Raw genomic sequence first — 26,483 nt, forward strand, 5'->3', positions numbered from 1 at the left:
GGGGGTGGGGAGGGCGTCTGGGCAGCCTTTGCTCCCCGCAGCCGGGGGACGGCAGCGCTCAGTGCCGTGAGCTGCGCTGTGGGATCGGGTTGGTGGCGGAGCTCCGCGACAGGGCGGTGCGCGCGGCCCGGAGCGGAACGAGCCTCGGGCGCTGCTCCACACCGGGCTGGGCGCTCCCGTCGGAGCCGGCTGGGACGCGGTGATCCCTTCCAAGCCGGCACGCTCCCGAGGGGTAACGCAGCGCCTTCCCTATGGGCCCCGGCTCCGACGGCCGCCGCTGTCGTCCGCGTGGAACCGCAGCGCCCCACGCCGTGCCACGCCGTGCCACGCCGTGCCACGCCGCTCCCTCCCGGCGCGGCCCCTTTAAGAGCGCCCGCGGTCGACCCCGCCGTTCTCGCGAGACCGCCGCTGAGCACGCCCCGCCTCGCCGGGAAGGTCCGCGAACTACGCGTCCCATAACCCCCCGCGCGGCCCGTCGGCCAATAGCGACGCGCCCCGCTCCCGCGCGGGAGGGGTGGGCGGGCTGGCGCCCCCCGCCCCGGTCCCCCGGAAGTGATGTCACAGGCCCCATGTGAGCCGATTGCAACACATGCAGCGCGGCGAGGGGGAGCGCGAGCAGCCGGTGTCCGACGTCAGCGCCGCCGCCAGCCGCGCGCCGCCGGGGGGGAGCGGGCCTGAGGTGAGGGCGCGGCGGGGCCCGGGCCGGGCGGGGCGGCGGGACCGGGTGGGGCCGAGCCGGGGCTAACCGCTGTGCGTGTGTGCCGCCGCGCCGCTGCAGGCCGCCGCAGCCGGAGGAGGAGGAGGAGGAGGAGGAGGAGGAGGAGGAGGAGGAGGAGGAGGGAGAAGATGGCGGACGATCCCAGCGCTGCCGACCGCAACGTGGAGATCTGGAAGATCAAGAAGCTCATCAAGAGCCTGGAGGCGGCCCGCGGGTGAGCGGCGGGGTCCGGGGGGCGGCGGGAGGCGGGGCTGGGCCCTCAGCTCCGCTGCCGGGCGGTGGGGCCGTGGACGAGAGTAACCGCGGGGCGGGAGGGAACGGCCGGACCGGGAGCGCGTGGGGCGGGGAGCGGGCGGCGTTCCGCGGGGAGCCGGGCCTCGCCGGGCCTCACCGTGCCCTCCGGCCCCGGCAGCGCTGCCGGCAGGTGGCCGGGCGGAGGGAGGGAGGAGAGGCCCCGCAGCGCGGCCGCCCTGTGCTGCTGCCGCTGCCGGGAGAGCTGGGCCCGGGCGCGGCGGAAGAGCCCCGTGGCCCCGCAGGGCGGGCAGCCCTCTTTGTTGGTCCTCTCCTCTCGCCTACGCTTTGCCGGTCTTTTCGCTCCTCCTTCTCTTTCCTCGTGGAAGTCCTTTGCTCCTTTTCCCGCGAAGTAAGCTTTTCCAAGAGGCTGAGTGTGAAGGCTGTGCCATCCTACAAGTTGGCGTTGCGCTTTAATGCCGTTCTTTCCCTAGAAGTAAAAGTGCTGGCTGTTCCCGCGGTGTGCCCCGTGTCAGAGAGGGCATGGGCCTGTCTGTGTGGGGCAGTGGGCAGTGGCTCTGTGTACGGGTCAGGAATTGCTTGGACTTCAGTTATTGCAGGAAATGTAGGCATCAGAGCTGTAAAAAAGCGAGAAAGGTATGTGCTTCAGTAAAGTAAAAATGAAGGGCAATTCCTTAGCTACCCTTACGGCTGCAGTTTCATAGGCTGCTCTGAAATGGTGTTAAGCCAATGGGGGCACTGCTGCCATCCTGCTCAGGGCACCCTTCCCAGTGGTGCCTCCCTTTGAGCGGCTCCAGGCCAAGATGCCCAACTCTTAGTGCTGGTGGAGTGGGCTGGGGAACCATTCAGCTGGAAGCTAACTGAGAGAAGAGGGAAAGGGGTGGAGAACCTGAGCCAGATCTCCATTAGTTTGTATTTTTAATCTGACTTGTGATGTAGCCATGTAAGGGTTGGGGTGTGGGAGAAGAGAATGTGGAGCTGGGGCTGTCCTTGTCTCCTCCAGAGTCGTCTTTGGCTGCCTGAGCTGATCACTCAGCTGTGTCTTCATGCATTGTTGACAGCATGTGTTGTGCTGGCAGGGGCATCCCAGCGAGCACGGGAGACTGAGGACAGCTCTTGCCCTGAAGCTGGAAGGACTCAGGCAGCTACAGGCACCTGCTGCAGTTTGTGAAGACCCTTCTGCTCCTTGTATAGTGCTGAGGGAGGCTGGGCTGTGTCTGGAAAGTGTTATCTTTCTAATTCTAACTGCAAGCAAAAGCATGTCTGCATTGAACAATAGTTCTTGGTTTACTCATTGTTGGGAATAGATGGATCTTGAAGAGGCCAAGGTTAGAATTGAGAACTCCTGGAAAAGGTGAGGTGGGAGGGGCAGTTTGGAGTGGGTGATCCCCTGAGTCTGGGGCAGCTGCCCAGCTGTCCTCCCCCACCCATCTGTGTTTCCTCTTCATGTTCAAGATGCTATAAGTGCAGTAAAATGCATGTAGGGGTTTTAGGTGAGCCGTCTAGTCCAGCATATCTATTAGATGTTGTGATACTCTTGTTCCTTCACGTAACCTGTGCTAGCTGCTAAACCACCTGGCAAAGGCTGCTGATGCTAGCAGTCCTTGCTGTAAGCAGGATTATGCTGGTTACATGTAAATGCATGTTCTGCTTCCAGGGAGTCCCAGCTAAAATTATCCTTCTCTCTTTGGGTCCAGTAAGGGGAAGAGATGCTGTAGCTCCTACTAGAAGCATTAGGCTCGCTGGCACAAGAGGTGTGAGCCAGCGAAACAGGCTTTTCCTGCCTTTGGGAGAGTCACTTCCTCTTCCTGCCAAGTAGGAAGACCTGTTCTAGGGTGGGTTAGGGGGCAAAGCCTTTAAGTAGAATGATGTGGAAGCCAGGACTCCTTGGTTTCTCCACCTTCCCTTACTCATGTACTCCTTCCTAATAGTGACCCAGCAGCTGTGTCCCAGTTTCATGCACTGCTTGTTCCTGCAGTGGATCAAAGGGACGGGAAATAGAGAAAGCTGGAGCTGGGCATTCAGGCTGTGGGTGGCAGCTGGGCACTTCTGCTGTTTTCCAGCTGTTTCTATAAAGTCTTGATAAAATGTGTGGAGTTCTACCAGAATGTTAAGGAAGCACAAGAACAAGGAAATGCTTTTATCATGCCTGGGATAATTGAGGTAAGTGGCAGTGTGTGGCCAGAAAATGAGGCGAGAAGATTAGAGCTTCAGCTTTACCAGAAGCTCATCAGCTGGAGGGCAGTGAGGGGAAAGCTGCTGCTTGAATGTTAAGGTAGCATCCTAGCAAGAATGTCCTGTTATTTTTTTCAAGCTCTGCTCTTCTCTGGAGAGCTGGTGTTATCAATGATCTCTGGTTAGCAAGAGCCTGGCAAAAACAAACATAAAAACCAACACCCCTCCAAACCTACCCCCAAACCCTCTCTCTGCTTGCAGGGAATAGGTGATACATTTGGTATCTCGTTTCTGAAAACAGAAGTATCTGTTGTCTCTGCATGCTCCTCCAAAACAGAGCTGCAAGCTGTCTGCCCCTGTACAAAGTTAATGAATTGGTCTTTCTGATATGGTGATAAGAGAAAGGGAGTAGCTGGTGTCTGCGGATTGTGTGTGAGAGAGGGCAAGTGGGGCTTGAGTTCTGTGCTTCAAGCCCCATTCCAGCCAGGAGTAGATGAGAGTGAAAGGCCAATGATGAGCAAGTTATGCCCTTGTGAGAAGTCTAGCCCTTCACTCTGGTAGCTTGAGCTGCTCAGATTCTCATCAAGCATCTCAGCTTCTCCCTTACAAAAGCATTCTGCTTTCTGAGCAGTCAGCAGTCCACAGTTGGTTTGTGTAACACACAGTCACACTGAAAGACTGTGCCCCCCCAGTAGCTGCAGCTGTTTCTGCACTTGGTTGTTGCAGCAGCTTGAGCAGAAGTGGTATTAGCCACTGTGTTTTTCCTTATCCCGTGTCTCAGGGCTTTTCTGTTATTGCTTCATGCAGTTTTCCAGTGTCAGTATTAAACTGACAATCGCTCTTTGTTCTTCCATGGTTCAGAATGGTTAGCAGGACTGAGTTCAATTTTTCTGCTCATGTAAGCTGTAAATGCTTGGCAGAATCAAGTATCAGCAACAACTAGCAGTCTCCTTGCAGGCTTAGGCCTGAGATGTCACACTTGAATAGTGTTTGAAAAACTTCTCCAAGTCTTAGTAACAAGGGCTCTTTTCCTGCAAACAGTTCTCTGCTGGGCAGATGGGTTTTCTGACCTGGAATAAGAGCACAGTGGGTGCTGCTGCAAATTGTCAGGCTGTGTTATAATGGTAAAACCTTCAGGAACCTGCTCCTACGAGACATCTCTCCTGCCTTGTGCTTAAAGACTGGACCCTGTACTTGCCACCCTGCCCTGCTGAAACAGGAGGCAGAACAGAGCAGAAAGGTGTTCTTGGCAGCTCTGCCTGCCAGCACAACTGCGGCTGACAAACAGTGGGTGGAGGTTGGGGATCAGAATGTGTCTCCAAACTGAGTGTTTTGGAAGGTGAACTAACAGGGCATATGCGGGCTTTCTGAGCAAACTGAAAAACTAGGCCTGAACAAGTAATTTATTCCAGTTATAACTGAAAGGAGTGCATTAAAGCAGGAGAAACAGCAAGAGAAGAGGGCAATCGTGGTGTCTCTGGAGCCATGGGGAAGTGAAATGAGGCTGTTTCTCACTAGGGTTTGGATTTTGTCGAGGTGAAACTTCCATCTGCTATATGGGAGAAACCAAATGGGAGACAAATAAAAAACCAACCGGTAAAGAGAGGTGTGAAAATGTACAGGAATTCCTGCAAAATGAAATGTATACTCATTCTGCAAGATGACCTGTAGCTTGCAGAGGAACAGTCTGCCCAGTGCGTGTTGCAGAAAGCTGCGGTAGCAGCTGGGCTTTCCATCAGTCCATCTGGAGCCTTGCTGGTCCTGCTGAAAGGGCCCACCTTTGGAATTGGCTTTGGACTGCTTCTGCTTCCTAGCCATGAGCAAGTGATGGGAATCAGCTTGGGTGGAGGTGGGTGGTGGGCTGTGCATCTTTGCACCTTGTGCTGGTGTCGCTTTTGTGACCAGGCAGGTTGACAGGGCTGAGACCTGTTAGGATAACCCAGTAGCTCTGGAGAGCAAGAGAAGTTGTGGTCTGTTCTGCTGTTAGCACAGTGGGCCTTGCCAGAGGTGACCTCAAAGCCTGCAAACTTGTGAGGGGATGCTGGAGCTGTAAGTGCTGCTGTGAATGCACTCGGAGAATAGCCAGGGTCTGTTTCAAGTAGGTGTCCTGTGCTGGTTTGCATTGCTCCTGATTTCTTTGGAATAAACTCTGGGGAAGCTTGGGGCTGCCAGTTATATTGGTCCATGCTGGTGAGCTGTGTTTCTCTCCTGAATTAAGCAGTGCAAATATTCAGTCAGTTCTGGTAGCGTTTGTCGCACTTGACAGCTCTGTTGTACTGTGCTGGAACAGTTATTGAATGTGCTAGAACAGTTGGTTCTAACTTCAGTGTGAATTGCTATCCTGCGTGATATTACAGGTGATTTACTGGTTCCTGCTGTACCAGTACCATTGTGCCCAGCTATGGTGGTACCATGTATGATGGCACCAGCCTGGCTGTCTAGTCCTTAAAGGATGCCATGCACCGGGTGGAGGATTTATCTTGATCTTGCATTGCTATGAATGATTTCTGGCCATGCTGCCTGAGATGCATGGGCTCAGAGGCTCCCTCCCCTGCTCCCAGGATGGCAGTGAACCATTTCCCCTCCCATCTCAGTGGGGATCCATTTGTCATTGTGGCTGTGCCAGGGTTTGTGTTCTGGAAGACAGTTTAACTCTTGATACTGAATCTATTTCTGCAGAGTTAAGGCTTTCACCTTAGGACATGGAGTATGGCAGAGACCTTGGCCTGGCTCAGCTGGGGACCTGTGAGGGGCAGCACTGTGCAGGATACTCCTTGGCTCGCCAACTTGTGTTGCATTAGCTGGGCTGCAGTGCTGGTGTGTCAGGTTAGTGCCTGCTATAGAATAACCCTGGAGATCTCTGCACAGCAGACTGCTGCAGTGTGCAGGTGTTTCTAGCAGCTTTCACTTGGGTGGGGAATGGGAGAGGGGTATGTGAGGAAAGGACTGGGTAGGTGGTGTGGCACACAGGGTTTATCTTTGCTGATAGCAAGTTCTCTGCTTGGGCTTTATGAGCTATCGTTAAAGCACGGAGTGTTTAGGGAAGAGGTTATGATTTAAGTTCATATCTGAGCTGAAGTGTTTCCTTGAAAAAGTGCTTTCTCAGTCTGGTTGTCTTCAGGGTCTTTTCCAAAGAAGGGCATGTTTCTGCTAGAGAGGAAAGTTAGAATATTAACACTGCCTTTTGCTCTTGATAGTGCAAGGAGGAAGCGTTTGCAGAGGCTGATGTGGAAATAGCCCATGGCAGGGGGATAACAGGGCTGTGTGGCAGGTCTTGCACATGCTGAGGTCTGCCTGTGCTGGGGACAAGCTGTGTAAACACTGTGCAAGCAGGGCTGATGGGGCTCAGTAGGAAGGCAGGGTCCCTTCAGAGCTTGGGGTTGTCTGGAGCAGAGTGTTAATGATAGGTGGTCTGTGCCAGACAGGAGGGCAGCCCCTATGGCAGAAGGGCTGCTGACGCCCAGTCTGTGTGTCACTGTTGTAAAACACTTCCTGGGCTTTCTCACCTGCCTGCTCTGCCTGTTCCTTTTGAATTATAGCAACAATTAAGTGCTGTTTTGAGAATACATTCTAGCAGGTGGCAGAAAATTACCTGCTCTGGGAGAACTGTTACGTGTCAGACAAGCTGCAATTGGTGTTTTATAGCCTTTGGTAGTTTGGTAGCCCGATACCCTCCTTTACAACCACGTGAATCATTGCTGAACAGCATGATTCATGCACAGATCATCATTCACAGAGAGCTAATGAATGAGACCCTGACTGCTGAAGAGAAATGACGTGGTAGGAGATGGGAATGAGCACCTCAAAAGAGGACAGTCTTTTTTGGCTCTGTGGCAACTGTTCTTTTTTCCCCTGTTGGCTCCATATTCCCATGCAGCTCTGAGGCATTAACATCTTAACGAGCAAATCTGGATTTGTGCTTCAGTCCCTCAGTGTACATCTTGTACCCAACTGGCCCATTAGCATAATGCAACAAGTCTTTAAAACTTGGAGCATTAATAATTGGAGTGTGAGGAGGGAGAGCAGGGGAGCTGTGGCAAAACCAAGCCTGCCAGTGAGTCACAAGTGTCTGAAGTGCAGAAATGTCTGTTCCACTTACCAGTAATTGGAAGTCCAGGCTTTCTGCATTAGGTCAGATGCAGCCAGTAAGGCCTATTCAAAATGTGGCTATGCAATTATCTTTTTGTCATGTGTTGCCTTTGATCCAAGGATTTCAGTGTGGCATTGATTCACCTTCTCCATGGGGCACTCAGTTTCCACTGGTGCCAATCCAACATGCCCCAGTGGTGTGGGGTGAAGGCTGGGTTTCCTCCTGGAGCCCCAGGACCGATGTGGGACCCACCCTGTTGCCAGAGCAGTGGCCTGGTGCAGGAACTGCTTCCAGCTGAGGAAGGGAAGATCTTGGAGCAGGAGGTCACCAGCTCTGAGCCAGGGGGCTGCTTATGCTGAGCTCTAACAGCGGCGTGCGCTGGGCCAGTAGGCAAGGACTCAGTTACCTGCTACCTTCAGACAAGTGATACCTGGCCAAGTCCTCTGCTGCGTGGGGAAGAAGTCGGTGACCCAGTTCTTCTGTCGCTGCCCTTCTGTCCCTGGGGAGCGGTGCATACTGAGCTCAGGAGGCAGATGCTGGCAGCAGTCCACTGGCTGCTGGGGGGACTGCACAACCTTACCGACCCTTGAGATGTGCTTGTAGCCTTGCCTCTGCTCTTGGGCAGAAGCAGCCGTCTGCTGCCTCCCTGTGGGAAGCTCTCCCCTGCTGCTGGAGCAGCAGTGTACCGAGGAAGGTGGGTTCACTTTCTGTGTCCTGGGTGCTGGCATGGTGCTGAGCTCCATAGCCTGCGCTCAGCTCGTGTGGCACCTGGGGGCTTTTCCTCACTTCCGCTTTGAGAGGGTCAGTGGGTTAGGGTAAGAGGACAGAATATCTCCTCAGGCACTCTTAATGCCTGCCTCGAAGCTGTTTCTGGTTACACAGAATGCTTTGTATATCATCTTCCTGTAACACGGGACCTTCTGGCAGATGGGATAGAAGATTCCTGTCTAGAGCTCTGGGTCAAGGTTACAGCATGAGAGCTTGGTGCTGTGTGGACTGACGTACAATAACTGCACGGCCTTGTGCTGTGCAGCTAGGTGGTGTCTGTCTGTCTAGGGCAGAGGTGGCACTCCAAAGCTGTCTGGGGAATTAACCAGTTGGCTTCCTTGACTTGAGGGGCTTCCCTTTCTCCAGTTAAAGCTTATGCTGAAAAGTACTCTTGAGGAAGGAATGGCTTGGTCTCCCAGCTCTGTGATCCTTCTCCTGTGCCTGCTCTCTTCCTTATCTTCTGCTTTTTCTCTGCTTCTGAGATGATACCAGGTCAAGGGAGATCCTTTCCAACATACGTTTGCTTGAGAATTTCTCTTCCAGGTCTTTGTATCCTTCTTTGATAGACCTGGGAACCTCTGAGGATCACTTTGGACTAGTGTTGCTTTTTGGTAGGTTATCCAGAATGGTGGTGTACGTAGTGGTGAAATACAGTGCCTTTGAGGTGGGAGCTGTAATGTTCTTACTGAAACACTGCAATGAAAAGTGCCGTCCACAGCATGGCTTTCAGCTCTTCTTTACCTTAAGCTAAAGGGGGTAATGGTAATTCCCACTGTCCACTAAGTGGTGGTGTGGACTGTGTATAGATAGCTGTGCATCTGAGCTATGCTTTGAGACCATCTTCTGAACAGAGTGGGATTCCCTTTGTTTCTGGTAGAAACATCTCACAAAGCTGTTGCATCCCAACAGCAATTAGGTTGCAGTGTGCTGCCTGTGTTAGTATTGACGCATTGGACCGCAGTTCTGAAGCTCAGGCAGTGCAGGCTTTGGGTAAGCTGCCAAAGATGACTTTGTCTCTGAAGCACTAAAGGGGTGCCTGGCTCTTTCTTCATAGGCTCACAGGATTTCTAGGAAAAGTTGCAATTGCTTTTGCATCTGCAGTCATCTGTGTGGGTTTGGCATTTCAAGTGAACTTATGCCACTTCCTATTTGAAGGAGTCTGTGTTGTTAAAAGACATAAAGTCTTTAAAGGGCACATCTAAGACCTGTTTATGCACTTCCCAGCCATAATTCATGAGCTGTGAGAGCGTACTCATAGAATTTCCCTTAGGCAAGGTCAGTGCTGTTACACCCAGACTTATATGAATAGGGAGTGTCTAGTGGCCTGTGTTCTGTGTGTGAGTCTAAACCAGCAATTTCATACTTGCTTGTATCAAAGGACACTTGCTTTTTATAGCCTTTCATTCAACATCTCTGCTCAGATACAGGATCCAAAAAAGTCCTCAGCTGTTCCTTTACATTGCTGCTTGCATGGGACTGTGCTCTGTCAACACAGCCCTTCACTGCAGTCATAGTCCTATGGAAGTAATGCTCTTGGACCTGTGCTGTGCGCCTGGATGCGGTAAGCTCTACCTGGGTTTGTGTGGGTATTCCTGGCACCCATCTTGCAGCTAGCCATGGATGTGCTGCTGATGGAAGGGGTCTGTTTGTAGTTCTGGCTGTGCATGCAGCATGAGCTACCCAGTAATCTGTAGTCCTCTGGGCTGGACACAGGCTGAAGACAGACCTTGGGTAGGTAACAGCACTTGAAGCATCATGTGGCAGCAGTTACAGTAAGCCTCCTAGCTGTACCCTGTGGGTAAGGGCAGATTATCTGAAAGCTGCTTCGCACTCCTGCCGGGCTCTGGTGGTTGCATGTAGGCCTTGTGCTGCACCCTTGGTTTCCAAGAAAAGCAAGGCACTTGTAAGCTGGTGCCATGTAAAAATAAGCTCGTCTTGAGTCACAGAGAATGGCTGACCTCCCTTGCCTCTGTGTCTCCATGTTACACAGTGCGCTATTAGTGTAAACTGCTTCATTGTGGAAGAAGCACAGCTCAGCTGTTGTTGGTCAAGTCTCTGATGCCACAGGATGGGCCAGGAGCTGCTATTTATACTGCATGGCTGTCCCATGTCCCAGCAGGCTGGCTGCTCCTCGGGAGGAGAGGAGGGGACAGCTGAGCCGAGGGGACAGCAGTTGGTGCTGCTGCATTGGTGCTTCACATGGCATGTGGCCTTCCAGGTGGCCATTTCTTTGAGGTAATGCTGTGGGAGATCTTTGGGAAGCCACTGGGCCTGTATCTGCTGTCAGCTGGAGGTCTGGAGACCTGCTCAGCTGTATGTTCTGAGCAGCAAAACTGAACTCCTGAAGATGGAGATGGCTGACCAGAACAGGAGGCTCAGCTGTAACAACACCAATCCATGGGATGGATTTGGGAGTTTGTTTCAAATGTAATGCACTGCTTGCTGTGTGCACTTGCTTTCTCTTAGGGTGATTTCTTCATGTTAAACTAAGAAGTCCAGACACAGAGCACCACTCCTGATGCCAGTCTTGGCTGAGGGCTCAGTATGGCTGTCCAGCTGGGTGAAGCACTGTCTGAAGTCCCCGCTTTGCTTCTGAAGAGCCCAACGTGTCCTGATTAGATCTGTATCCCACAGCTGTCGTAAGGCACAGTGAGATCTGTGGGACAGTGCCTTCTAGGAAGTGCAGGAAGATCTTGCAGTAAAAACCTGGATGCCGAGGTACCCATTTGCAGGAGCACCAGCAGAACTTGTCCCTTCAGCTCTGGACAAGGCCAGGATTCACACTGCACACACTGCTGCTTGCTGTGATGAAATGCTGGTGTTTGTAGCTCCCTCTCCCACACAGCTCTGGTGGATTTTAGGAGTGAAGTTGGAGGTTCTCTGGGGTGGTGGGAGTAAATTCAGAGCCTGGATCTGTGCTGGAGATACCCAGTATCTCCAGGCCACACTAAATCTGAGCTAATTGCCAATTACTGGCAGGGCTGGCACGGTGTGTTTAGTAACCATAGCACCCAGCAGTGAAGTGTTTCCACTTTTCCAGAGGTTGGCACTTAATTGCCCCCACCCGCCCAGTTTCTTTGCAGGTGCCCTCATTGCTTCCAATTGTTTTCTCCTCTGTAGTTCTATGAGCAGTGGCACATTTTGTGCTGTCCTGCAGACGAGGATGCCAGTTTCTTGCAAAGCAAACATCTCAGCATTTTGGATCTTGGTGCACATCCTTACGTTGCAGTGGCAGCTATTTGGCTGCTGTGCTGGCACTCTGAGCCCGGAATAGAGACAGCCACTGTCTGTAGCTGCTTAAAACTTCCTGGCGCGGTTCAGTCTGCAAGCATTAGCTTCCAGCTGATTGAGCAGAATTTGTCTTGGGTGCACTGGAACCATGGGGGAGAACCTCTTGACTGTGCTGAGCAGATTGTTATGGGTGATGCCCTGGGTCCCTCCTTGGGGGAGAGCTGTGGGGGTGATGTGGGGAGAACTCAACTCACTATGTGTTTGATCCCCAGCTGTGAGTGAGTGCTTCCCTTAATCCAGATTGATTATTTAATTGTTCCCTCTAACAGCTCAGTAATGAAGTTCTGCCTGGCACTGTGCTTGCTGCAGGAATCGCAGTTGGCAGCAGCCTGCCAGGCACAAATGACCCATGTGCTCCTGAGTAGCAATGCCTGTTGGTTTCAGAGAGTGCTGTTCACAGAGGCTGCACCAGCACGATTTCCATACAGTGTTCCTGCAGGCAAATGTACTCAAACTCCTTCAGCAGCTGTGGAGGAGGATGAGGCATGGGAGGTACAGAAGTACCTGTCGTCTTGCTGAGGCACTGGCTGCAAAGACCAATAGGAAACTCGGAGGCTGTATCGCTATGCAGAGATGCAGAGTACTTCCATCCCCCAAGCGTTTTTGAACTGCTGTTTTCTTAGAATTTCTTTGCTGCATTTTTTCTCTGAGGCACTTTTAATAGGTGGAGCTGTGGGTTTTCAGACCTGGCCATCCTGCAGGAAGGTCATGTGCTGGTACAAGCTTGCTTTGGAGGAGGAAAGCCATTTCTGTGGCAGGTGAACGTGGTCTCTGGGCTGCGTGAGGCAGCTCTGCAGCCATCTTCATCACCTTCAGCTGATGTCCAGTTGGTCCAGTTTGACAGGGACCTGCTCTCAATTAGGGATCAGACCTCAACCATGCCCTCATGTAAAGAAGAGGGAGATGAGCAGGCAGCAGTGGGTGCTGTTACAGCAAATTAGCTGGCTGCCTAATGAGCTGGGTGGGCTGGCTGTGCTCAGCAGTGGTGTGTGCCAGCTGGGGATGCCCCTCAGGGTGTGGGGATGTGGGTGGCAGCACTGGGAGCTGAGCACCCACTGCTCTGCTGGGCACTGCAACAGTCACTGCCTGGAATAGCTTTGGCTGAGTAAATAGTGATGAAGGCATGTCATACCTGAGAACTGCACTTGAAGTTGGTGATGGAAGGTGCTTTTGGATATAAATCTGTGCTGGAGTATAGCACAGGGTTGCATCACATGGATTACTGTGCAAAGCATAAACGAGACTTATAAATGAGAGAGAACAAGTTGTCTAAAACTCCTCCTCAAGGAAGAAGGCACAACTGGCCTTCCTCCTCGCTATTTCCACCAAGCTCCTGTACCTCGCTATCTGCTTGTTCCCTGTGTGGTACCTTCTACAGAAAAAAGGTTGCACTGCGGTCTGTTCCTATCAGGAGAGCCAAGGGCCACGTTGGTCCTGTGTCTCATGCTGCCAGGAACGCCCTCAGGTCACGCAGCCAGCTAGGTGTGCTCTGCTGAGCTCCCTCATCTCTGGGAAGCAGTGAATCTCTGCCTTCAGAGGAAGAAACGAACGGTGAGCTCGCTTCAGTAGTGTTACTTTGAGAAAAGTTGGGAAGAGCCACTTTCCTTCTGATAGGTCTCGCTCAAAGGAGCCTGCTGGGAGAGGGAGGCCATTACGTGTCCCCAAAGCGTGTGCCATCCACCAGGGAGTGAGCTGCTTTAATTGAGTGGTACATGCAGTATTCTTGGCTGGCATGACCTGGAAGTCTGCGATAGCTGTCAGGCAGGCACAGAGCTCCTTCTGGGAATAATGCATGCGAGTGTCTCTTTACGACTTTCTTGATTAGTGTGTATGAGGATCTTGGATATTAAACCCAATTAGTTGTCTTTAAGGTCAGAGACTTATTTGACCTACCAGTGTCTGATTCAACTTGGCCTGAATTGAAGATCTTCAGGAGAGCTGTACAACTTCTGTAAAGAGGCTAATGAAGTGAGGCTTCCTAAAGTGCTTCCCTGCTGCCTTTGTAGCCCAAACACTTCAGGCAGGGGCGGTGTTAGAGCATCACAGCATCTTGTCCTAATGTTTAAAAAAAAGTCCATAAGAGCAAAAGGTTTTTGGTTTTTTTTTTTTGGCTGTCAGTGATCCGGTTCAGAATAAGTGCAGCTTTTGCTCTTGAGTAGGCTACAGGACATGGTGAGGCTTTTGATTTTGATGACATTAGTCTAAATGTGAAGTATGAAGCCTGGGTTAAATTTGAGATGGTGCAGAAGCAGCACTTCAGACATCTGGGATACTTCAATGGCAAATGAGAGGTACGTACTGGAAGACAGACAGGAATGTCCCTCATTTTCATTTTGGCTTTGGGTGGAATTGAACCACAGTGCTGCTTTTGGAAATAAGACCTCTGCAGGTTCTGTCCCAAAGCTGTAGGAAAAACGAATATCAATCTTTTTTTTTCATTTAGCTTAAGCCAGCTCTGTGATTTGTGGGGTCTTATCTCCTGACTCTGTGCCTGAGGCTGGTGCTTCTGAGCCAGCAGTGCTGTACTTAAGTACACTTTTATTTAAAGCAGAGGGCTTCCCTAGGAGGCACAGTGCTAGCAGGGAAGTAGCAAAGAACGACTGCAACAAAATGACCTTCCAGTTCAGTTTTTTTGTGTTAATCTGAGGAGAACAATGTGTTAAAGCAACTCTTGGACTGGTTAGTGCTCCAGCTGTCTGAGAACAAATGGAATGGGCTTAAAAATGTCCTTAAAGTATGTGGCTGCATTGTTTTAAATAACTGCAAGCAGTCCTCAGCTGGAGTTATGTTCTGTTCTCCCCAAGTTGTATGCCAGGTTAAACAAGCACCTTTTGGAGGACTTGACTATAAGTGGCTAACACAAATTCTTGGTTCTGGAGGCAAATCTTCTGAATAGCCTGTTATATTTTCTTTTCTCTCTCACTGTTGTCCAGCAGAAGATGAACTATCCTGTTTGCAGTGGGTTGAAGCATCCTTTGAGGCTGGGAAAACCGCGGGAGGAGGGAGGGAAACGACTGCTGGCATGGAATGTGGTATGAATACACAATGGTACTTTGGTGGCTGCTCACAAGTTGTCTTTTTCCTTTTTCAGCAATGGTACCAGCATGATATCGTTGATCATTCCCCCCAAAGACCAGATATCACGAGTGGCAAAAATGTTAGCGGATGAGTTCGGCACTGCCTCCAACATTAAATCCCGAGTGAATCGCCTTTCAGTACTGGGAGCCATTACATCTGTACAGCAAAGACTCAAACTCTATAACAAAGGTAACTTCTAGCGTCTGTGGCTGCTGGCAAACTTCCCCTGCTTGGAAGCTGTCTTAAGTTCCTGTATGCATAAGCAGAATTCTGCTAATCAGATCTGTTAGCCTGTGCCGCTGTTTTGCTTTGGTATTCCAGATATGTTGGATGATTGCTTTAAGGGTAGCCCTTGGAAATGAGTAGTAGGATGGTCCTTGTTTTTGATAAGTGGGCTCATGGTTTGGTCCCAAGCAGTGCTGACTCGTAAACCTGGTCAGCCTTAGGAGATGTTCTACTGTAGTTCGTTTGCACTGAACTAGTGACTTTCCACTGAGCAGAAAAACAAGTGCTAGAAAAGGGTTCATCAGTCCTGTCCTTACACTGGCAAACGGTTTTCACTGAGGTGGTCAGTCTTGAAATTGCTGTATGGGCACCATGAAAGCCCTATGGGGGCATTCATTCTTTCTCTGGGTTTTATAAGCTTGCAGGCTTCTAAGTTTAACATAAGGTGCATGTCCCTGAAGCTGTGCTCTTCTCTTCAGTGTTAGATAAGGTTAACATCTGGTTACTGCTCTCAGTTCAGTACTGGTGCACTAAATCAGTTTGTTTTCCATTGTAGAGATCTGGGAGGGAATAAAGTGGGGGAAATGGTAGGTAAAAAATCTTGGGGCCTTCACATTCAATTCTGGTTTAAGTCTCAATGCCCGATAGTTTTTATTGGTTATGTCTTGCGCTCTTTCATAGTGATCTAAAATTGTGTTATATGCTTTGTAGTACCTCCAAATGGTCTGGTTGTTTACTGTGGAACAATTGTGACAGAAGAAGGAAAAGAGAAGAAAGTCAACATTGACTTTGAACCATTCAAACCAATCAATACGTCGTTGTATTTGTGTGACAACAAATTCCACACGGAGGTAAGAAGACTCCTAATGTCCACTGGTTTTGCAGTAGTCAAGGCGTTAGTGCTTTGCCAGATTCACTGAAACAATCCTTGGTGTGCATGAGTCCATGGTTTTTAGAACAGCTGGCTTTAATTAAGATGTCCCACTGCTGAAGGCACTGAATGTCTTGTGACTGGCTAATATGCAGAAATGTGTGATATTTGCTGAAAGGAGTTGAAGAGCTGAGTCCACCTCCTGCTATAGCTTTTTTTATAGATTTTATGGCCCAGCAAGCAGCTGCTGAGTTTGTGTAACCCACAGGCATTAGCTCTTCACTGTAATTGGAAACAGTCTTTTTTTTCTTAACCTTAGAGACCCATAGATCTTATTCCAAGCCAGGCCTTAAAGTAATGCCAAGATAACTTCAGTGCTGCCAGTCTTGATAATGGATGTGTTACCTGAAACCCCTGATGAGGAAACCTGCATGTGCATCGGGGGTGAGGAGGGATTATTTTCATCCAGCATCTACTTATCTTAGTCAAATGAATGGTTTGAGGCATATTAAAATTAACGTGGATTCTTGTAGCTTTAACTGCATGAGGTCAGTTTGCGTCTGCATCTGTTTTGGCTCTAGCAGTGGCAGTCTTTAGTAGGTGAGAGTACTTCATGTCCATAACATTCACCACAAATAATGTGTGAACTGATACACCTTTGACCTATGAGGTGTGCAACAGGGTACAGCTCTTGCGAGTTCAGCTTGAGCCCATGTGTCCATAGATGTCTGAACCCAAGAACGAGAGTCAGGGGCAGAAAGCCAGGGGAGATATTTGTCCCTGCAGTTGTTGGCAGTGGGTGGATGGTGATAGGCTGCTTCTGCCCTATCAGGAGAAGGATTAATTTGGTCTTGGCTGCAGCTCCTGCTTCAGGGCACTGATTCAATACAAAAAAGTAGCTGCTGCCCAATGGGCTGTTCCCAGGAGGCAGCTGTTAATACTCTTGCTGGTGTGTAGCACTGCTCAGCAGGAGAGTGCCAATAACTTGAGAGGAATTTTTGGTAAGTGATACTACTGATGACGTGATTACTAACAGCACCTTTTAGTGGTGGCTCTTTGCGCTCCTGTGTCTTATTTGAGCATGTGCTTATTTTTACCTGGTATTGTCTGCACTGCAGAGTCAAATTTAGCTGTGAAAGCGTACTGCTTGCTACCTCAAACAGTGAGATGATGTTAACATTGGAATTCAGATTTGTCTGTGATTGTTGGGTTTGGTCATTGAGCCATGCTTTTAACCTACTGGTTCTTGACGTGTGGCTGGAACTCGAGGCAGGATATCTGCCAGAGCACACAGACAGATGTCAGAGGGAAGTGAGGACATGTCAAGAAGTGGGGAAAAAAGGGCCTGATCTTCAACGTTAGGCTGAAGTGGGAAAAGGACACTTCTCAGGCTGAAGGAACGGGATAAAGGCATGTATTCCTTTTTTGTACTTGATAGGTTGGTAGTGGAATTGCTGACAGAACTAATGAAGAGGAAACTGGGGGAATTGCTGATCATTGGATATTTTAAGAGGGAGTCAAGAACATCAGAATCATAGTCATTTGCTGTCTGGCAAGGATATCTGATAAGATTTTCTCTAGACATCTTATTGCCTGTGTGAAACTGAAGTAACTTCCCAAGAGGGCTATGAAGCCTAATGTGTTTCTGAAGGCTAGGATTTACATTGACTTATTTTGATATCTTGGCTGGAGCATTCATTCCAGTCACACGATTTGCTTGGCTCTGTCCCAGTTAAATAGATTGCAATGTAATATGCCACTTCCTCATCTCATTCATCCCTCTGCTGAGGAATTAATACAGAATATTTACTTTGGCCGGAAGATTCCATTAAACCTTAGTGTCTGTTTCTTTTAAGCCTGAAACCCGTAAACTTGGTTGTGTGGATTTTGGATAAAGATGACTAGTTTTTATTCTTGCTGTTCAGCCCAATAATCAGGCTGGCAGGCATGCAGGCAGTTAGGGATCCAGTGGAGTAAACCACCATCACTCTTTCACTGTTAAATTGGTGACAAAACAATTTGGGACTCTCCTAGTTCTCCATCTGACTAATGTATTTCTGCCAGCAATTAAATATTACATCAGAAACAAGATTCTTACTCTGTTCTTATTGGACAAATAGAATTGTTTGTGCTGCACCTACCAGCTTGGGCTGCCTTAAGAGGGAACCGCAGGTGACAGATTCCACTGAAAAAAGAGTTGAGGTAACCACAGGTGTGCCACACCAGCAGAATGAGGGCTAAGCAAGAAATCAGACAGTAGGAGCTTGGAAGCCTCGTACTGTGCAACTGTCAGTCAGTGTGAATGACCTTACAAGATGAATTTGGTTCCCTTCCATAAAGAGAAGAAACTTACTCCATAACTGTTTTTCTAACAAAAGAAAGTTATGATTGTCTTTTCTATAGCTAGTTATTCACAAGGCAGTTATTGCTGCTGTTGAATGAATTTTACTTTGTAAGGCTGAATTTGTCATATCTTCTTTAGATAGCTCACTGTTCTGTCTTTGGGACTCCTGTAAGTCAACAGGTTCAGCAGAACAGTACTTGTGATGGTTGGAAGTGGAGCTTTCTTGGTGCTATGTAGTATAAATCTGAGCTGACTAATAGCCAAATCAGCTCACTAAGCAGGCTTGGCTTTCCTGGCTGGAATGCCAGGAGAATTACTCTTCCACTTTTGCCAACTGGAGAGGTGATGCAGCCTTGTGGATCCCTTTAACCTAACACTTTTTCAGTGCTGCTCTTTAAGGTTTTACTGTTATACTTGAATGTGACAACATATGATGAGCTGGTAACGCTGTGAAAATAATTATTGAGCTTAAGCATTAGTTTCTTTCCATATCCTTCATCATTTGAGGTGTAACCAGGGGTAGTCCCAGCTTCTGAATCTGCCACCCTTTGTCTGATTTACTTGTAAAAATCTTAAGAATTGTGTATTGAACTGAAGTTTATTGAGGTATATTGTGCCTGGCAGTCATTTTGAACCAGGATCCACAGCAAACCAGTTCTTCATGGTGAAAACACTTCTCTGTTCCAGGCTCTTACAGCGCTGCTTTCTGATGATAGCAAGTTTGGCTTTATTGTAATAGATGGTAGTGGTGCACTCTTTGGAACTCTTCAAGGAAACACAAGAGAAGTCCTGCACAAATTCACTGTGGATCTTCCAAAGAAGCATGGTAATGTGCTTGTTTATCTCTAAACTGCTCACAGCTGAATACCAGTGTGTTGAGAGGGGATGTGAAGGTAGAAGCAGGGAATTTAGCCTGGATGCGTACAGCTGAACTCGGTTCTTTGCTCCCTTGAAATTTGACAGCAAAGCCTCTAGTCTGAGCCTTCTGTCAAAATTAATGAATCACAGTAAGGTGCAGCTGATCTCCTTAAAGGGGTACTTGTTATTTCTTGATGCATCTGGCTACTTACTTGATTTGGGATCTCAAGCAACAATGAAAAGCACAAACCTGTTCCTTGCAGGAAGCACAGAGGCGTAGTGGAGCAAGCACAACTCTAGTTCCATTATTTTATGCTGTATTGCACTAAGCCACTAACAAATTTAGTGAATTGTCTGTTAGCTACTGTTGGCTTATTGTCCTACCCTACAGCTACAGAGAAGGACATGTTTCTGTAGCAGAGAATACTGGGTAGTAGTGCGTCAGCAAGGACGGATGTGAAGCAGTGCAAATAGCTTTTACTGAAAGTACAGGATGTAGAGTGTGCAGATGTGCAACATCTCTATAGAGTTACGATCTGTGCTTAAAAAGAAATAAATAAACCTGCTGTGAGCTGCATGGAGAAAAATCTTTTTGTGAATAAATAACTCCATTTGCTTTCTGTTCCATCTGAATGCCCCTAGCTCAGCTTGTGGCAGACTCATTCTGAAGGCTGCATCTGCCCTTGGCTTTACTTATTCAGGGCCCAGTGGGGACCATGTACTAACAACCTTCCTGAAGTGAGAAGTCTTCCAAATTGCTACCTCACATCTGTTCTCTTGTAAAGGTAGAGGAGGTCAGTCTGCCTTGCGTTTCGCTCGTTTGAGAATGGAGAAACGACACAACTATGTAAGGAAGGTAGCAGAGACGGCTGTGCAGCTGTTCATTTCTGGTGACAAGGTGAACGTGGCTGGTCTGGTTCTAGCTGGATCGGCCGACTTCAAAACTGAATTGAGTCAATCTGACATGTTTGATCAGGTGAGTGGCCTTCGCTGAGTAATGCTCAAATGTGTAAGCTGTTGGTAGTAAGGTGGTGGTATTATAGTAGCATAAGGTGCATGTCCAGAAACAGGTAACCTTCGTGTCTTAAGTGATTGCCCTCTTTTTACTCTGAAAGCTTTCTGAGGTCCCTCTGACTCAGAACTACCTCTGCTTACAAGTGAACAAAATAAATTCACAATGTGACTCAGCTATTTATTCTTGAGGTGTTACGAAGCAGCTCTATTATGGTAAAGCTGTCTAATGCTTTTTGTCTCCTCTTTTTTTTTCTTGCTTAGCGGTTGCAATCCAAAGTGCTCAAACTAGTTGACATTTCCTATGGAGGAGAAAATGGATTCAATCAAGCAATCGAATTGTCAACTGAGGTCCTCTCCAATGTGAAGTTCATTCAAGAGAAAAAACTAATAGGTATCTGACTGCATATTTAATGTTTTCCTGAGCCAAATGTACTTCATTGAATACTCTGGTCTTGTTTTAGGCCTGGTTGAGTGCATGCACTTCCTGAATTGAGAAAAGCACAGCTTGCAGTGATGCTTTCTGTTCTCTAGACACCTTCTTAAATACTGCACAATTTAATGGCTCTTCAAGAAGTGTTTGCTTTGTTGCTGTTTTCCCCACCAGGGCTCCTCTGACCTTCTGTCTATCATTTCATCAGCAGTTGGCTTGGTTTCAGGCATTCTGGTGACACTGGGATGGGAGGGAAGAAGACGTTTCCTCAGATTGTTTGCATCTTCAGCGCAAGAATTAAGATTTGTTTTTTGAGATGGCAGTTGAAATGATGCCTTGTCTGACTGTCAGCAGACAGATGCTGCTGATTTGAAAGTATAAGGGAGCAGTAGTAACAATAGCTACTTTACACTGAAGGGAATGACATTAAGTAGTGTCTGATGGTGGATCAGTCCAATTGATTGTTCCTCAGCTAAGCTAAGCCTTCAGATGGATCAAGATTCCTGACAGGAAAGGGTTTGATAGAGCTGGTGATGAATCTTCTGAGTTGCATGCTCTGATCAGTTGTACGCTTTGCTTTCCTACAGCAGCTCTGCAGTTCTCAGTTTCTTCTTGCATTGTTAAAAGTCCATGTGGTGTGATCTTTGTTCATGACAATCTATTTCTTTGTATCTTGGCTGCAGGACGATACTTTGATGAAATCAGTCAGGACACGGGGAAGTACTGCTTCGGGGTTGAAGATACACTAAAAGCTTTGGAGATGGGAGCAGTAGAAATACTGATAGTTTATGAAAATCTGGATATAATGAGATATGTTCTGCACTGCCAAGGCACAGAGGGTAGGTGGTGCTTCTCATGGACCTTTCAGTCCCACAGGAGTTTAACACCTAAGCCATCTTACTTGGGTAGACCACACTGGTGAAAATCCTCAAGTAGATTTTAAGAAATGGGTTAAGGGAATGTTGTGGAGGCCCACCTCTAACTTGCAGTTTCCCTGCTATTCCAGAGGACAAGTCTGAAACTAGCAAACTTCCATTATGGAGAAAAGAATTGCAGTGCTAGGGTGACAATTTGTCACAACAATGCCATTGTCTATCTTTCACTATTGTAAGTATAAGTGCACTGATACCAGTGCACCATAGAAGGGAGTCTGACTTGAGCTCTGTGGCCATTTGAAAAAAAAAAAAATCGTACAGAAACCTTATGCATGTGGCATGATCCTTGCCTTTATTTGTGGTGTGCTGCTTTTTTGTGGTTGTTGGGCGGGTTTTTTTCCTTGTAGTACAGTTTCTTGACACTACACACTGGTGTGCCTCGTTCAGCTTCCCACAGAGCATCTGCTGGGATGGAAGGCAGTGTCAGCTCTCTGTGTTGTGATGACTCTTCCGGTCTCCTACTTATTTTAACCTGCTTCTGATAGTCTCATCTAACCTAATATTTTTTTTCTTCCTTCTCAGAGGAGAAGATCCTGTATTTGACACCAGAGCAAGAGAAGGATAAGTCCCACTTCACAGACAAAGAGGTATTTTAGCTTTGCGTGTGGTAGTTTTATTCTCAGTGTACTGGTGAAGCCAGACTGAATGTGTGACTTAGTTTGTCATAAGCATGTGAGCATGATGACCTTTCATGCACTCAGAGGAGACCTGGGGAGGGTGATCTGTGGCTCCTCAAGTTCAGCTTCAGTGTAATCCCTGTATTCTGCTTTGTGTTTGTCCAATCTTTCTGCTAGTTCTGAGGCTGTATAAATTAGGTTAGGTGACAGGCAGGATAGTGTCTTTGACCACCATCAACTTTGACCACCAGAGGAGTTTGGTAGCTGCTATGTGTCGTGTGGTTTGAGGTCCCAGATATTACTCATTGCTTCAGTCAATATAAATTAAAAAAAGACTATAAACTGTTAGATGAATTCAAGTGCAAGGGAGTATTTGCTGCTTGATAAATCTGTAATATGTATCTGTTACTGACTGTCAATGCATTTCATGCCTTTACAGGCTGGAAAAACTCAAGAAGGTGGGTCTGTATTGTTTGATAGTAGTGCAAGCTGGGCAAAAGTCTGTCCCTTATAAAAATGGTGGTCATCTGTGTCTTGCATTAGGACTGTCAGCACAGCCATTCCCAGCCACTTTTTCTCCCTTTGGGGGTAATTGCCAATTTCTTCTGTGCGCAGAAGGTTTACGTTATTATCTGAAGTGATGTAGTGTTTCTATGCCAATAATCACTTGACCTTCTACTTACAACACTCTGCTTTTTGCCTCTGTATTTGCATAGACCAGTATTTCCCAGAGTAAACAGTGCCTGGTTAGATGAGTGCCAATAAACTGTTTGCTGGGTACAAAGTAAGTCTAAAGAAACAGTGAAAATTAAGTGCTGCATGAGGTGACAGTTGAGTGGAAGAATAAACACTTCCTCACTGACTTCCGTGGTATGGAAGCCCAAAACAGGAGCTGTCAATATTTAATCTCTTAGCACCGGGAGTCTTGTGCTTGTGCCAGCAGAGCCTACCACTGAGACCATGGCAAATGTCATGCTGCTCTGACCTGTAGAGCACGAAGGCTGGTGCGTCTGTGAAGACAGACAAGACACATAAGACACTGATGTTGAAGGCAAAGACAATTTGCAACACGAGTGTTACTGGCAGTTAACATGCAGTGACTGTAACGTGTTTTTTTTTTTTCTCCCCAAATGTCTACACAGACTGGCCAAGAACACGAACTGATAGAAAGTATGCCCCTTCTGGAGTGGTTTGCAAACAACTACAAGAAATTTGGAGCAACATTGGAAATTGTTACAGACAAATCACAGGAAGGATCCCAATTTGTCAAAGGATTTGGAGGAATCGGAGGTAAACTGCAGAAGAAAAATGTTGCTGTGTTTTGGGTTTTTGCAATGGGTGATCTGATAATTTGGTGCCAACACAAATGGAGAACTAAGCAGATGAGTCCTACTCTTACTAATCATTACACCAGTTTAAGAAAGGAATCCTGTGTTCAGCAGGGATCTCCAGCATGTATTCCACATCCAATGAGATGATGGTGCATGTTAGGCAGCTGTCACTTTCAGGCTCTTCCTCAGATTGTTTTGTCCTTCAGAGTGCACAGGGAGTGGGTTGTCCTTCTTTCCAGCTGCTGAATTTCAGAAGGGCTGTGAACTGCTTCCATCTGTATGGAGCATACAGTTGCTTTGTGGAATACTATGCCCTACTACATAGAAATGGTGTGCGACAAACATAAGTCTCATTTTTGAAGCAGATGAATATGTTACTTGTCTCTCAAAACTTATCTGTATTTTGCCCTCCTGTCTTAAGCTTCTTTTCAAGAGAAAGTATTATTAGACCAACTCTGTGGAGAATCAAAAGTTCTACAGTCACTCGGTTCATCTCTTAAACTCACCAACAAGCTTAGCTTGTAGTCTGTTGGAGGTGCAGGTAGTTAAGCCTTCAGTCTGACAAAAGATAGTAGCAGAGCAGAACAAACACACCTGCCACACACCTTGTTCTCCCCCAGACTATCCGTTGCTTATTTGTTGATATGCCGAATGCTTTGTCTAGCTAAAATAGACATGAGCAAAGAAGGATTTCTGGGGGCTGAAAAACAACACTCAGAGGAAATAAGCTTGAGGAGTTTGGCTGTGTATGAAACAGCAGGCTTCTAACCTTCTGAAGGTTTATAATTGTAGGAATTTTTTAGTCTTGTCAGATCCAGGCTCTTTGCATGGTTGGATACTGTTTGCTACCAGGCTTCATTTCTTGCAGTTCAAATAGACTTTACGTAGGTAAAGTGATAAAAGCATCCCAGAAACCTGGCTTGGTGTGGAGGTTAAGAAGAGTCCAGGAAGATAGCTGCTGAGTTCAGCTTACACTCCACTGTAAAAGTTGCTTCAACATCAGCTGCTCCCTGAATGTAACTGCTAGGCCTTAGTCAAAGCAGTCCTGTTAGGGCATATGACCTATTTCTTCTTGGTGCTTCTTGGAGATACAGTTCTCCTGGAAGTGGACCAGCTTTGCCATAAGGAAACTGGTCTGTGCCGGGCAGGTAGGTATTTCTTTTGGCAGTATGTTATGTTGAGCTGTGACACGTGGACGTGCCATTTTCACTATAGCAGTGTCTGCTGTCAGCCAGCCAGCAGCCCGAACCTATCTTGCAATGTGAATACAAAGTTAGCTTCTGCAAATTCAGGTGAGAAACTCTTGATGTACAGAGAGGGAATACACTTGTCAGTGCTGTCCTAGCTCTTTGAATTTGGAGGAAGCTAAAGTGTGTTGTTTTTACCAGGTATCTTGCGGTACCGAGTGGACTTCCAGGGAATGGAATACCAAGGAGGAGACGATGAATTTTTTGACCTTGATGACTACTAGGTAGTCGACCTGGGTCCGGCAAAACGTGCCTCGCCCCTCCAGCATCCAACCCAAGGAGCAAACTCATGGTGGAAAACACAACAGATCCCTGCCTTAGAATTGGAACATTTCCAGAACTTGATCCACAAGCATTGGATATAAAAAAGCAAAACCCTACACTTTGATTTGTCATAGTGTCAGTACAGCAGCAAATTACTAAGTTCCTATATGCCACTTTGGACTAATTTAAAAAGAATCCCAATTTTTACTTTTACTCGATGGTGAAATTGGTTGCTCTTGTATTTTATGAAAATGATTTTTTTAACCTTCATGATGCATTAACTGCTGTAAACCTCTTCCTTCAAAAATTAATAGAAGTAAGATCCTACTGGTTTGTTTCTTTTTACTTTGATTGGAGAAATCAATTGCTGCATTTTGCAGCAACGTGACCCATTTACATGGCATTCTCAGCTTAGACTGCAGAAGAAATGTAATGAAATTGGAGCCATTCATTCTCTTCAAAAGAATGAGAAAGCACTTACCTGTGCTAGCTTTATGAGGTGTGGCTTGCAAATTCAGATGGTTTGGGGAGGCTTACCAGCCAAACGTGCTTTTGCCTATTTGCAGAAGCGCTGCTCTTACAGACTAGGAAATGCACTTCACTGATTGCAATGAAAATGCTGCTGAGGTCTTTGGGCTTAATTGGATTTGAGCAGTGCAGCCTTCAGGATTTTTTTTCAGTGTTGACAAAAATAAACATGATTTAAGTGAAGTAAGGTACACTTTGTTTTGTTCCTCAGTCATTTTTGTTTTGTTTTTTTGCTTTAGGACTGCGTAAGGTTTCCTTGATTATGTGAATTTGATCGAACCCACAGTTCTTTAATGGAAGCGGGTGATTTCCAGAAATAATCAGTAATCTGAGTGCTTGGCTGAAACCTTAGTGCTGGTGATTTGGGCCACTTGGTGCTGATGAGCTTCAGCACAACCCACCAAGGTGTCCATCTCTCAGCACTAAGGAATTCTGTTGTGGCTCTCAAGTGTCCTGTAAATCTGATGCTGAACTCTAATGCGCCCTTAACGGGTTAAAACTTCTGGTTGCATCAAGACTCAAAAGCTTTTTTGTCATGCCTGCAATATAGGATGCGTTTCGATCTGTTAGGAATGGCTAAGGGTTTTTCAGGTGGTCCTGCAGGCAGAGGATGAAGTTAGTGGTGCAAGATGATGCACGTCTTGCTTCTTTTGGGGGTTATTGGGTTCCCTGCTGGGCACTCTGACACCTTCGTGCCTGGGAGTTCTGTTCTTCACTGGGATCGCTCTGAATGCATCAGTCAAAAGCAGCTTCTGTTGCTATAGTTGCATACCTGCCTATTTTTTTTTTTTCCATTAATCCTGTTTCACTTGAATGGAGGAGGAGCTCGTCTTAAACTTCTGCCACACTGTTCTTTGAGGTCCAAAATTACTGTCATTGTGAGCAATATAACTTGTAACCCTGGTTTATAACCCGGCAGATGGCTTTGCTGTTGTTTTCACATCAAAGCTGGAATCTCTCTCGGAAGGTGTGACTGGGTCTGCCATAGGTGTGCACAAACCCAGCTTTGAGCACACCTGCGGCCTTCACAGTGGTATGTTCTGGATTTTGCCATTGTAAATGGGTCTAATGTGACATGACAAGACCAGAAAAATTGGGTGTAAATTTACATTTTTGAATATACTGCTTGTTGTTTCACATGATACATTAGGGTATGCAGCTCCTTTTTGTAGTTTTTATTTTTACTATTTAAGTTTGGAAATGATGCCAAATTTTTGTATTTCTTTAATCAATGTGTTCTCTTCAGTGATATATATTGCATTATATATTGATGTGTATATCAATATATACTGATATGTATTACACTTACACATACAAACACGTTAAACGGGGGTGAAAAATCCTAGCCTTCGCATACTATATAGCCTCTGCAGAGAGATCCCAAGCAGTGATATCTTGGTGTTGTGATGTACAGAAATGGAGAAGAGTATTAAACCATATTTAAGAA

The 26,483-nt window shown here is 47.4% G+C and overlaps 1 protein-coding gene across 1 annotated transcript; it reads left to right on the top strand.

Annotated features, from left to right (window-relative positions):
- The first annotated feature begins 548 nt into the window (after positions 1-548).
- ETF1 (eukaryotic translation termination factor 1) lies at positions 549-26,483 on the top strand. The gene is made up of 11 exons (XM_031597998.2): positions 549-679; positions 779-932; positions 14,386-14,561; positions 15,309-15,448; positions 18,500-18,638; positions 19,456-19,646; positions 19,946-20,075; positions 20,798-20,953; positions 21,572-21,636; positions 22,809-22,956; positions 24,386-26,483. Exons 2-11 carry the CDS (start codon positions 847-849, stop codon positions 24,466-24,468), a joined length of 1,314 nt encoding a protein of 437 aa, XP_031453858.1. The 5' UTR covers positions 549-679; positions 779-846; the 3' UTR covers positions 24,469-26,483.

The sequence above is a fragment of the Phasianus colchicus genome, chromosome 15, assembly GCF_987193195.1.
Source record: "Phasianus colchicus chromosome 15, bPhaCol1.hap1.1, whole genome shotgun sequence".
In the NCBI taxonomy this organism is placed as follows: domain Eukaryota; kingdom Metazoa; phylum Chordata; class Aves; order Galliformes; family Phasianidae; genus Phasianus; species Phasianus colchicus.